Consider the following 11,730-nt stretch of genomic DNA (forward strand, 5'->3'; position numbering starts at 1 on the left):
TTTTGTTCAAAGCGAAGGATTAATTCCCTGTGATGCTTTTGATTTGTGGCAATTGGTGGAGATCCCACAGCAGCAGATCCAGTGCTGGCGTGGACTTCCCTGTTGAGTTTTTCTACAGCATGAGGGCCATGCAGTCGCTAGGAAGGCTTAAGAGCTCATCATATGAATGACAAGAAATTAGAAAAATGTGACCTTGACACAACCTTGTGAGAACAAAGTGTTAGAGCTAAATGAGGACCTTCTGGTTCTGCAGAGTCAGGGGATGGTGGATGGTAAAAGGCAAACTGTCTTATCATATTTATTTTTGGGGAGAAGATGGGCAGCAATCACAAATTTATTTTTCTGAGTTTCATTATCTTGTACTGAGGTTCCAGCAGATTTTTTTAATACTGGTTATCTACTCCTGGGGTACCGTGGATGTCACATTCTTTGACTCATGTGTTTTCATGAATTCAGTTTCATACAGAAGTCTGTTGTGTCCTGCTTGTCAAATGTCTCCTGTTTCAGTTCTCTTTTTCCTTTAAACACAGCTGTTGGAGCTGTTTGACAGTGAAGACCCTCGGGAACGAGACTACCTAAAAACAGTCTTGCACAGAATTTATGGCAAGTTCCTGGGCCTTAGAGCATTTATCCGAAAACAGATTAATAATATTTTTCTACGGTAAGTTGTGGAAGAAGGAGCTTTTCACTTATGAACCCTTTAGGAAACTGATATATTGCTTATATTTAACTTTTCTTTTTTTAGATTTGTTTATGAAACTGAACACTTCAATGGCGTAGCTGAGCTGTTGGAAATTTTAGGAAGGTAAAGGAGTCTTTATTTATTATCTAACTCAGACTTCCCTTTGGACACGTCAGGGTAGTGTCAGATTTGGAAAAAGTATTATGATAATCCCTGACTCTGAAAACAGATGTGTGCACATGCTCATCTTTAAGCCCATGTGCAAATCTCTGTCACATCTTTGCCAAGAATATCTAACTACAAGTTACAGCCAAAGTGTTGGGTTGATTTTATGTGTGTGAGTCCATTAAACACTGCACACTTCATCCTTACATGCTGGAGGATTATTTTCTTTTGAGCACACTTAGCAGAGGGGATGTTTTGAGTGAATCTAATTTTGGTGGGTTAGTTACTCAAGACCACCTTGCTCAGATGAATTTACAGACCATATAGACAAGGTCTTCTCTGTTTGGCAGCTGTTTGTGATTATTCCTGATGGGAGCTGGATTGCTACCTGGATATGCAGTGCCCTGCCAATATAAAGCAGGACCAAAGTCCGTGGCTGTTTGTAAACAGCTGCTGACTGCTAAATATCTTTTAATCTAGAAAGTGCTTGTTCAGACCTCAGTAATGCTATCTGTGATGATGATGACACTAACAAATATTTCTTTTCTCATTTCCAGTATTATCAATGGTTTTGCTTTACCTCTCAAGGCAGAGCATAAACAGTTTCTGGTGAAGGTGCTGATCCCTTTACACACAGTCAGGAGTTTATCACTCTTCCATGCACAGGTAGAAATTATGAAAATATTTTCTGTTCAGTAAGAATTATATGTATATTTTTAAAGGTTGCTTTGTAAATTTAATTACATGCACATAAAAAGGGGAGGGGAATTCTAAATGGAAAAAAAATACAATTTATTTTTTTCAAAATTAATTCAGTATCTTTTGTATGAGAAGTATCTAACTTCTGTTCTGATTAGGTAATTAAAAGCATAACATAATTCTGTAATAGTTTGGAAATTTTATTATTAGTTAAGCTCTCTCTATTGGTTTTCCTCTCTGCTCTTTTCTCATTCTCACGAGTTTGCCTTTGCCATTCTCTCTCCCAAGAGGATTTTTGGGTTTCCTTAGTCTTGTCCTGTCAAGGTTCTTCTTCACCCTGGCAACCTTCTGAATACTAATACCCACACTTTTTCATTTAATATTCTCCCTTACAGATTGCTTAATACTGCCTTTATGCTCTCATACATCTTTTTATACCTTCAGTTTTCATGATGTAATTTTTCCTCTGATAGCTGCTACCTGTTGCCTTTCTCTCTCATTCTCAGATAGTGAAAATTTTCAGTTTTTCTGTTGGTGACAAAGCTTTGCTTTCTAAATATGTTATTCCAGGTTTTAGCTGTGTCGACTCATCTTGCAAGAATTCTCATGACTTTGCTGTATAAAATTAGTAAAAAGTTGCACTTTAAGAGAGTATCAGAAGCTTCAAAACATTGCTTGTATGACTGTATTTAGATTCCCAAGTTGCTCTGATTTTTGTTCTTTTATAGAACATTGTTTCTTATAAACTGAACTTTGAATGGATTTGCACAGTGCAAACTGTCCATCTCAGTCTAAAACTGGATGTAGTTTGAGAGAGCTGAATAGCATCTTGCCTTAAGTTTTTCTTTTTAAAAAAGTTGGGGTTTTGTTGTGTCTTTATAGAAATGTTCTAATTTTGTTTTTGTAATTGTTACCTCTTCACAGCTGGCGTATTGCATAGTACAGTTTCTGGAGAAGGACCCCTCACTCACAGAACCAGTAAATATTTCTTTCATACTTTTTTTTTTTTTTCACTATGAATGGTTTACCCTGCAGAGAGAAAAACAAAAAATCTAACTTCTTTTTCCTTCTAATTTAGGTCATTAGAGGCTTAATGAAGTTCTGGCCAAAAACCTGCAGTCAGAAAGAGGTAAGAGATATGCTGATATTACAAAGAAAAAGAAAGAATTACTTTGCTCTAAAACATAATAAGCAGGGATCTTTAATTCGTGGTTGATAGCACATGCTGTGGTGAATCTTGGTATTATTTCTTGTAGATGATTTTTCAATTCTTTAATTCTAGTTTTTTTAAACAGTTTTGACTGTGCAAAGTTTGATAAGTCTGGTTCCTATTCACAAAACAATTCCTGGTTCTGCTGCAGAGAATATTTTAGAAAGGAGAAAATAAACATAGTTAAGGATAGGTTGGAAAACTCTGTTAGATTTGGAATTGTTTATATATGAAGACAGTATTTTTCCAGTGAGGATGAAAGATACTTTCTGTGGTGTTTACCTACTAAACATGTAAAAGATGCAGTTAAACATGTGCATTTTTGTTTCAGATGCAAATTAGTTTCCCTAGTGAGGTTTTGTGAAACAGCAAAACTGTTATTTTCAATGTTGCTCTCAAAAATGAGGTAAAATTATGAGAATCCCCTTAGTTACTGAAGTTTGAGCCTTTCTTCAGATCTTTGTGTGAGACAAGGTTTTCAGCATGGATGTTTATACTGGTGCAATTCTGAATTTCATTCAAAATACTTTAAATGCAGCACTTGAAGAAACTTGTCCTTGTTTTAAGGGACTGAGTCCAAAAGCTGCCAGTGGTAGAACTGATGACATTTTTTGAGACAGGGTCTCACTGTGCTGAGTGAGGTTTCCATTTCTTCCTGAAGCAGTAGAATTTGGAGGTTACCATCATTCTTCAGAACAAGATGATTTGGAGATTTTATATTCAGTGCTTTCTTTTTTGTCTTTAGGTCATGTTCCTAGGAGAGCTGGAGGAAATCTTGGATGTAATTGAACCATCACAATTTGTCAAAATCCAGGAACCTTTGTTTAAACAGATTGCCAAGTGTGTCTCTAGCCCTCATTTTCAGGTCAGTGTTAAAGGTTATTGTTTATATAGGAATGTATAGTCGCAGTTTCAAACATAACTCCCCCCAAATGTAAATATTATTCTATGTTATGTTTTTAAGTACTTGTCTTCTGTGGAAGAGGATTATGTTGGGGTGGAAGGTTAGGTCTGAGCTCCATTAATAACTTGTTTGGGGTTACAGCTCAGAGCTTGTCCTTCTGAGCCCCTCACAAATCCTTAACCTGTGTCCAGGTTTGAGCCCTTCCCACTGTGGGTGGCATGTGCTGCCCCCATAGACCCTGGAGGATGGATTTGCTCCCTGGTTTTGGTGCAGTTCCTGTTTTCTGGCTTGATTCCTTCTAACCATGTACCCACGTGTCTGGTTAGAGGTGACACGAACTGCAGCCTGTTTTAATCACATTGTGTAATGGGAGGAAGGGGAATGGATGGGATGTAAATGGATATGTGAAGAGGATATAGAGTTCATGGCCTGTAGTGTCTCCATATTAAGCCTGGTGATCTGTCCTGGCACCAAGACAGATGTGACTTTTCAGCTCTTCCTTGGACTGCATCCTTTTTTAAATCATAATTCAGATCAGCATCCTCCTTCCTACCCTCAGCTCCTCTCCAGGGTAATTACTGTCCTTGGTTCCTTCCCCACACTCAAGATTTCTCCTCCCTTATCCAGCCCAGCTCCTGGGCCTTTCCCTGTCTCCTTTCCCTGGTATCCCAGCACTGCTGGGTTTTTTCCAGCTGCACTCTTCCTGATTTTGAGGGAAAGGGTGATGGGAAGTCTGTCTGCTCTTCCTTCCCCTCCTCAACTGATGCTGTGTCTGCACCCAGTCTTCAGTGAGCAAGAACACATTGCTCAGGAAATAGAGACTGGGTGCTGTGGGATCAGAACTACAGGATAGAAATTAATTCCATTAATGCATGTAGAGTAGTTTAATTCCAAAACTAATGACTCCTGGTAGCTCATCTTTGTAGAGTTTCTCTGTGATTTGTTTTTCTATCAGAAAATCACAAAATTACAGCTATCTGAATTCCTGTTCCTGTTTTATTTTTTTGACTCAAAGGTGGCTGAAAGAGCGCTGTATTATTGGAATAATGAATACATCATGAGTTTGATAGAGGAGAACTCAAATGTTATACTTCCCATCATGTTTTCCAGCCTTTACAGGATTTCTAAAGAGCACTGGAATCCGTAAGTTTGTGCATTTACACTTTATCTTTCAGCATTTGACATCCCACTGATGAACTCAGGGAATGTCTGCTGCAGAACATCTGAATGGGAGAGATGCACACTCAAAGCTGCTCTGAGCAAGTGCAGCTCTGTTAATGACAATATGTATTAGTCTGCACTTGAGCTTGTCTCAGTGTTTTTAATTAACTGGTATGTGTACAAAAATCACTACTTTGTAGGATAAAAATAGGCTTCTCACAAGCTGGAAAAAAGAAGAAATTAAATGTTACATTGTTATTGAAGGAAAAATGTTGCTCATCAAGTGTTTCTCCTACGCAGTTTTTTTATAAACGGGTTGGCTCTTAAGCCTGATTCTAAATTGTCTAGAATATCAGTTGGCATTAATAAAGCTTTATGGCTGTATCATCAATTGATACCTCTGGGAGACTTTTGATTTTGGCATTTTTTAAACATCCATGAAACAGGCAGTATATTCTTAGGTTGGGTTGTTTTTTCTAAATTTATTGAAATACAGCTGTTTTCTATGACAATAATTAAGCAGTGACTTGGCGTTGATATTGTGATAATTAGGCAATTTTATTTTAAACTGAATGGCCTAGTAAAAAGTGTTTTCATAAAAAATTCTATTGCAGGAAGATGACATATATCCTTTATTTTAGTTGGAAAGTTTTTTTAAGTGAAGATGATTAGCATTTAGTAAAGCCAGTATTTTTAATGAGCTGTGCTATGTTCAGATCCCAGTTGCTTTGAGACCTTACTGTAAAGTGTTTCATCTTTTCAAACATTGGCCTTTTTGTCCTGTACCTAGTCAAACTCTCAGGGTTGTGTGCTTACATGACAAATCTAATGCTGCTGGAAAGCCTCTGTAACTTAACACTGGTCACAAAAAGACACTTTCCAGTACCAGTCTCCAGCCTTTTAATATTATGCACTGAGATGCTTCTGGTAATGAGAATATTCCAGTATCCCAATTCAGACTTTCATACCCATAGTAATTTTGTTACACGAGCCAGGTAATGACCCATCTAAACTAAAGGAGCTATTTAAAGATTTTTTTTATTTATAAGAAAATTTTTCATGTAGGCAACAAAAATGAAAGTTTATTTAAAGAGATGAGAGACAGGGGTGCGTGGGAAATGGCACATGGTTTGTGTGTCCTGTAAGGATTGGCTCCAAAGGTTCCTGGCACTTGTGCTGTTGATTCACTGCCTCCTGGCTGAGGAGCTGCTTCTTAAGCAGCCCTGGGTCTGAATATGACAGCCAGAGTAGTGGATCAGGAACTGTGGAAGGGAAAATGAATCAGAACTGCATGAGCACAAGGAAATCACTCTTGAAATACAGCTTTGTATTTTGCATAGATGGAGTGAATATTCAGCTTCATAGAAGAGTCATAAGGAAATATGAATCACTTTCATTTTGTGCTTGAATTCTGTTCCTTCTGCCAGCATTGATGATTTGAATCTCTGAAGTTGCATTCAGAATTGCTCCACAGCATGAGGGAAGTGACTGTAGTTATGTGTAATAGCTTTCTGTTGTTGCCTTTCACCCTAGAGTTTTGGCCTGCTCCATTTCAGTAGTCAGTAGGGACATGAAAGCCGATTCTCACCTTTAAGTATGTTAATCCAAAGTAGTTTGAGTGCAGTCGAATAATTTACATAACCATACATGCAGGAACAGAATTGGTCACAGAAAGGCTGCGAAGAGAAGACACTTTTTATTTCACCTGAAACTAATGGATTCCTTTCTTTCTTCTCTTTCCATGTTTCACAGGGCTATTGTGGCTTTAGTCTACAATGTGTTGAAGGCATTTATGGAAATGAACAGCACCATGTTTGACGAGCTGACAGCCACTTACAAGTCAGATCGTCAGCGGTAACTTTTTAAAGCTTTTTTTTGTCAGCTGTGCACATGGCCTGCAGTTTAGCTCTCCCTTACACTCAGGCGCAGTTGCAGAATCTCAGACATTATAAACACTGCCCCATTTTTGCCCTTGCCTGCTTGTTGGGCTTCTCATTGCAGGATGTGAGATTGTGTGCAGGTTGTTCTTTAGGCTTTATTAAGTGCAGTATCCATTGCATGGCTTGGGAATCCACATTCCTTGGCAATTCCTTTTTGACTCCACATTCCAAAACACTTAAGTGTATCAAGATCTTCAATGATTAAAGGAAAACAAGGGTTGAAAGGTAACACTTGCTTAAAGACCTTAAAAAACAAAGTTACACTGAGGTTTGGAAAGAGACATGAGGGAAACCCCTAAGATTTGATTTTCCAAGCTGCTGTTTGTTGGCTGGATGTGATATTAAAGCAAAGAGACATCTCTCAGCCTTCTTGTTTCTCATTCAGAGGTCCTGCTGTATCTGAGTCTTTCAGCATGCAGGATCCATTAAATACACCACTCATAGAGGCATTAGTTCAGCTCCAGTACCTTCCTGTCTTTTCTGCCATTTTCCCTAATCTTTATTTCTCCATTACAGTGCAGCATCTTTTCTCAAAAGTTTCACCTTATGCAAAGATTAGGTGAAAAAAATGAGCAAATTTCAGAAACTTTGAACAGGTTGCAGCTTCATTTAAGCCATACTTTGGCTGTGACTCAGGGTTCCCCCAGGCAATACAAAGGGCACTGCATGTCAGCAGAGGTTTTTAGGGTAGTCCAACCTTGAAAGTCTCTTGGCTGTTGAAGTTTTTTGGCTTCTGGAGTCACTGGCCTTTCATTCCTCTTTGTTTTATAGCCAAAAAAAATCTGCACATAACAGGCTAGTTCATTAATAGGGTATTTTAATAGTAGAGACTTGTTTAGAGATAGATTTGAACTAAGAATCCAGATATTCTTGATATGTATTGATAAATAAGTGCCAATCATGTAGTGCAGTTGAGACAAATTGTGGTTTCCCAGCAAAAAGGCAGAGAGTTTTAGGACTGATGATCCAGTCCAGATATTCACTGAGGCAGCTTGGTGACCTGAATCCATTTGTGGCTGCACTTTGCCCCTAAGATGAGAAATTCTGCTCTGAACAGCAGCAGACACTGCAGTGGTGTTCCCATGTCTGGATAATGGGGGAGCTTTAGTAGCTGAACTGCACAAAGAATTTCTTTTGCACCTCCTGACATTGTATTTCTTACCAAGGCTGGTGCTAACCATGTCACCATTTTTATTTGCTTCTCATAATTTTAAACCTGAATGTATAAACCAGGATATCTTAAGGCTTTCAGAAAATCTTCAGCATCTTAGTAAAACCACATTTTAGGAGAGTAGTTTTGATACCACTTAAAGCTTGAAGAGAAATATGTTCAATATTAATGGCTAGGATAGGTCAAATAGGTAAGTTGGATGAGGTGATAATCCTCTAACAGACCTTTAGGAAAGCAGGCATGTATTTCCTAATGATTAGAAGATAAATATTGGTAAGTAGCCTGAAAATATAAGGCTATTTCACTTATTCTTATTGTTACTGGAGAGTATTTAAAATTAAATATAAGGCTCTTTTTTTTTCCTTTACTGTTCTTCAGGGATTTATCTGAAAGTTGTTTTTTTTTTTTTTTTTTATATGTTTAAAATCCTCTTGGGAAATCAAAATTTCTCAGCAAATGAGCCAGATGTTGATATGTTGAGTGAATCAAAGTGTATAGGAATGTTTCTAATCCCTTGAAATACTTCTCAAAACTTCTCTAATGTGACTGGCAGAGAATCTGTGTATCTGTCATTGTTAGATTTCCATTTAATCTAAACCTGCAAGGTGATGTTATAGAACTTGAGAGCATTTTGTGCCTTGCAGTCTCAAGGAGATTTATTCTCAGTAAGCTGAGGCAGAGACAGGAAATTTAGAAAGCAAACAATGCAGGTAAAGTAAATGTTAGGTTTGCTGTATAATTTTCTCAAATCAGCCACTAAAGTCTGTTTTTAAAGCAAATGCTACACAGATCTTGCAGGAATTTGGTGTGGAAAAAGAGTAACTCACTGCACAAAAGGCAGATCTTGTAGGTTGGACTTTGCCTTGGCTGGTGCCTAAGCTATAGGGAAGCCAGCAGTCATGTAAGTAAAAATAGTGATTCTAAAAGAATCAAGGAATGCTTTCTAGAAAGTTGCTCTGATTTACAAAATTATTCATATCTTAAATAAATAAACATGAAAATAATTACCTAACTTAGTCCAAAATGTTAATTTTTATAATTTTGACAAATCAGTTCTGTAGTAAAAGTTCCCACAGCATTTTTTAATTTCTTGCTGCAAATTAGTGTCTATGAACACTGTCACTTTGCTCAGCTTACATTTTAGGCTCTTCCCATACTGCTTTGTTTCGTTAAATTCATGTAGGTAACAAAAAAAAAAAAAAAAGAAAAGAAAATATTTTAAAAAATACATATGCAAAAATTGGTGCAGCTATTTAATGTCAGCTATATATTTTTAACATAAATATTATTTATCTCCAGTCTTCTCTCCTGCTAACTCTTTGTTTTATTTCATCTGTCAGTGAGAAGAAGAAAGAGAAAGAGCGTGAAGAACTGTGGAAAAAACTGGAGGATTTGGAATTAAAGAGAGGTCTTAGACGTGATGGAATAATTCCAACTTAACAAAAATACAAAACAGCATTATTAACCTGTGGAGTCACACATTTATGTAGTAGAAGATGGAGCAACAGTTTTCTGTATTGTGCAACTTTACAGTAGATTTCACATTTGTTTCATTATTACAACAGCACTGTATATACCTGTCTCTAAGTAAAGGAAAAAAATAAGGACTTTAATCCAAAGTTTGGACAACAGATGGACTTCTCAGAACTTTGCAAACATAATCAATGTTTTAACCCTTCTTTAAAACCAGTCTTCAAAGATCTGTTGATGAAAATTGCAATGTCAGATTCCATTGTCAGGACCTGTTCCTTATTTATCGTTAGCAGAGAGTATAATACAACTTTCAAATGTGAACAATCTTAAAATTTAGCTTGTCTTTCTGCTAAACTGTTACGTGTATTTATAGTAAAAGAGAAAAAAAGACTGTCATTTCCTTATGAGTTTGTGTAACATCCTCCTTCTCTGGATAACTTTACTGTAATTTGACTTTCTTTTCCTTTTGCATATCTTCATAAGTTGAATGTCCATTCAAATCAGGGCCATGAAAAACATTGGTCCTGAATAAAAGTTTTGTTTACTGGTGTGAGCATTTTTTTAGTACCAGGCTGTCTCTGGTGCTTCCTTAATTTGAACATTAGGAATTAAAAAATGAGTAGGTGATAAACATAGTAGGAAAGGGAGCTTTGGATTCGTGCACCTATTTATTGCAAATCCAAATTAGTGTCCACAATCCATGGAAAAATAAAAAAAAGGGCAGTGGTAACACCCTGGACTTCAGTACCTAACCAGTATTAGTGATGCAGCATTGGACACACGAACCAGAGTTGGTTTAGAAACACCAATTGCTAAATTATTACAGTATGTTCTTATTGGACCATTCTGAAAGAATAAAGACACATGCTAAACAACACAAGCATGAAATTGATCTCCAGTGGTCATGGATCTAATTGGAAACTGAGTTGAGATAGCAGTTTGGACAGTTTGGAGTTGTTGCCTTACTTTTTAATATGTATTTATAAAGTGTTCCAGCAAAAGAGGATGTAGCCTCTAAGAAACATACTCTAGTGTTTTTGTGGTTCTAGTACTATAACTCATCACAGTACCAGCCCTATGGTCTTAGCTGGAAAGGATTCTGGATAATACACTTCTGCATTCTCATCTGGATGCTCATTCCTAACTACTGTATTTGTTACCAAAAGTGGTTCTACAAATGCTACTGAAAAAAAAAATAATTCTGGAAATCCTAATGTTCTGAGTATTAATAATAAAGTTTAAAATGCTTTTATATCAAAGGTGCATTGTGACCAAATTGTTTAAAACAAAAGAGGAAAAAAAAAATACAAAAACAAAGAAGAGGGCTGTATTATAAGTATACATTATTGGCTATCTGCTTTGTATTTGAAAGTGGAATCTTACATCTTTGGTAGGTAAAATGCTGATAAGACTTCTGTACAGTATATATTTAGCTAATGCAGTTGCATTATTCTATACCAGAAGGTATGTGTTTCAGGATTTTTCTCCAGAATGCTTTTGAACTGTTATAGACATATGACAACAGTGAATTGATAATCCTAAACCATCAATCCAGCAGTATTTACAGTATAAAAATGAATTGGTGTTCATGAGTCTTTGTGATAGTTGCAAACATGAATTTATGACCTGTTGCCATTGATAGAAATACAGTATAAATACAAGCTTGTATATTTTTCTTCCTACCATTTAAATATACAGTAGGATTTGAAGTTTTCTTGTTTTCAGGCACGGAAAAAAAAAAGTAAAAAAGAATTCCCTCCTAGACTACTGACTGTTTCAGGATTATCAGATCACAGTTTGTACTCCTGGGTCTGCACACACAAATGTTGTAAACTCAAGGCTTTGTAAGAACTTGACACTGTTAATTCTGGAAAGAAAAAAAAAGTGGAACTAGTCATATGCAACACCAAACACAACATGATTTAATGGGATTACTATGAGCTTCTTTTAAGAACATTGACTGGGACTCAATGTAAATTAGGCAGTTACTGTCATAGTTGAAACATTTTATTTTAAAGTGCTGAAGCAAAGGTGCAAGCTGAAATACTGAAGATTAAATAAATTTATAACAAATCATGTCCCTTAGCCCATTGATTTTGACAGTCTTTTATTTCTGTTACCAAGAAAGCAAACTTGCTAGTGCGATTTCTGTGTGAAATGATCATTTCACAGTACAAGACGGTGGACTCAAACTCATGCTCAAAGACTATGTTCCATTGTGAAAAACTGAGAAAGAACGGAGGAATAAAACTTGATGTTCTTCACCTGGTGGAGTAAAACACAACAATGTGAAATTAGAAAAAGCACCTTGTCCTGTACTTAGAG

General features: G+C 36.6%; 1 protein-coding gene across 3 annotated transcripts in view; it reads left to right on the plus strand.

Moving 5' to 3' along the window:
* PPP2R5E (protein phosphatase 2 regulatory subunit B'epsilon) overlaps positions 1–11,490 on the plus strand; it is a 71,669-nt gene extending 60,179 nt beyond the window's left edge. For 2 of the 3 annotated variants that reach the window (XM_059475358.1, XM_059475357.1), the window contains exons 6-14: positions 531–661; positions 746–805; positions 1,405–1,513; positions 2,471–2,524; positions 2,625–2,675; positions 3,502–3,621; positions 4,676–4,803; positions 6,574–6,675; positions 9,273–11,490. In XM_059475358.1, coding sequence (XP_059331341.1) covers positions 531–661; positions 746–805; positions 1,405–1,513; positions 2,471–2,524; positions 2,625–2,675; positions 3,502–3,621; positions 4,676–4,803; positions 6,574–6,675; positions 9,273–9,372 — 855 coding nt within the window. In that variant the 3' untranslated portion in view covers positions 9,373–11,490. The remainder of the gene's footprint in view (positions 1–530; positions 662–745; positions 806–1,404; positions 1,514–2,470; positions 2,525–2,624; positions 2,676–3,501; positions 3,622–4,675; positions 4,804–6,573; positions 6,676–9,272) is intronic. The other variant, XM_059475359.1, reaches the window with a different exon arrangement.
* Positions 11,491–11,730: the final 240 nt, after the last annotated feature.

Source organism: Ammospiza nelsoni, chromosome 6 (genome assembly GCF_027579445.1).
Source record: "Ammospiza nelsoni isolate bAmmNel1 chromosome 6, bAmmNel1.pri, whole genome shotgun sequence".
Classification (NCBI taxonomy): domain Eukaryota; kingdom Metazoa; phylum Chordata; class Aves; order Passeriformes; family Passerellidae; genus Ammospiza; species Ammospiza nelsoni.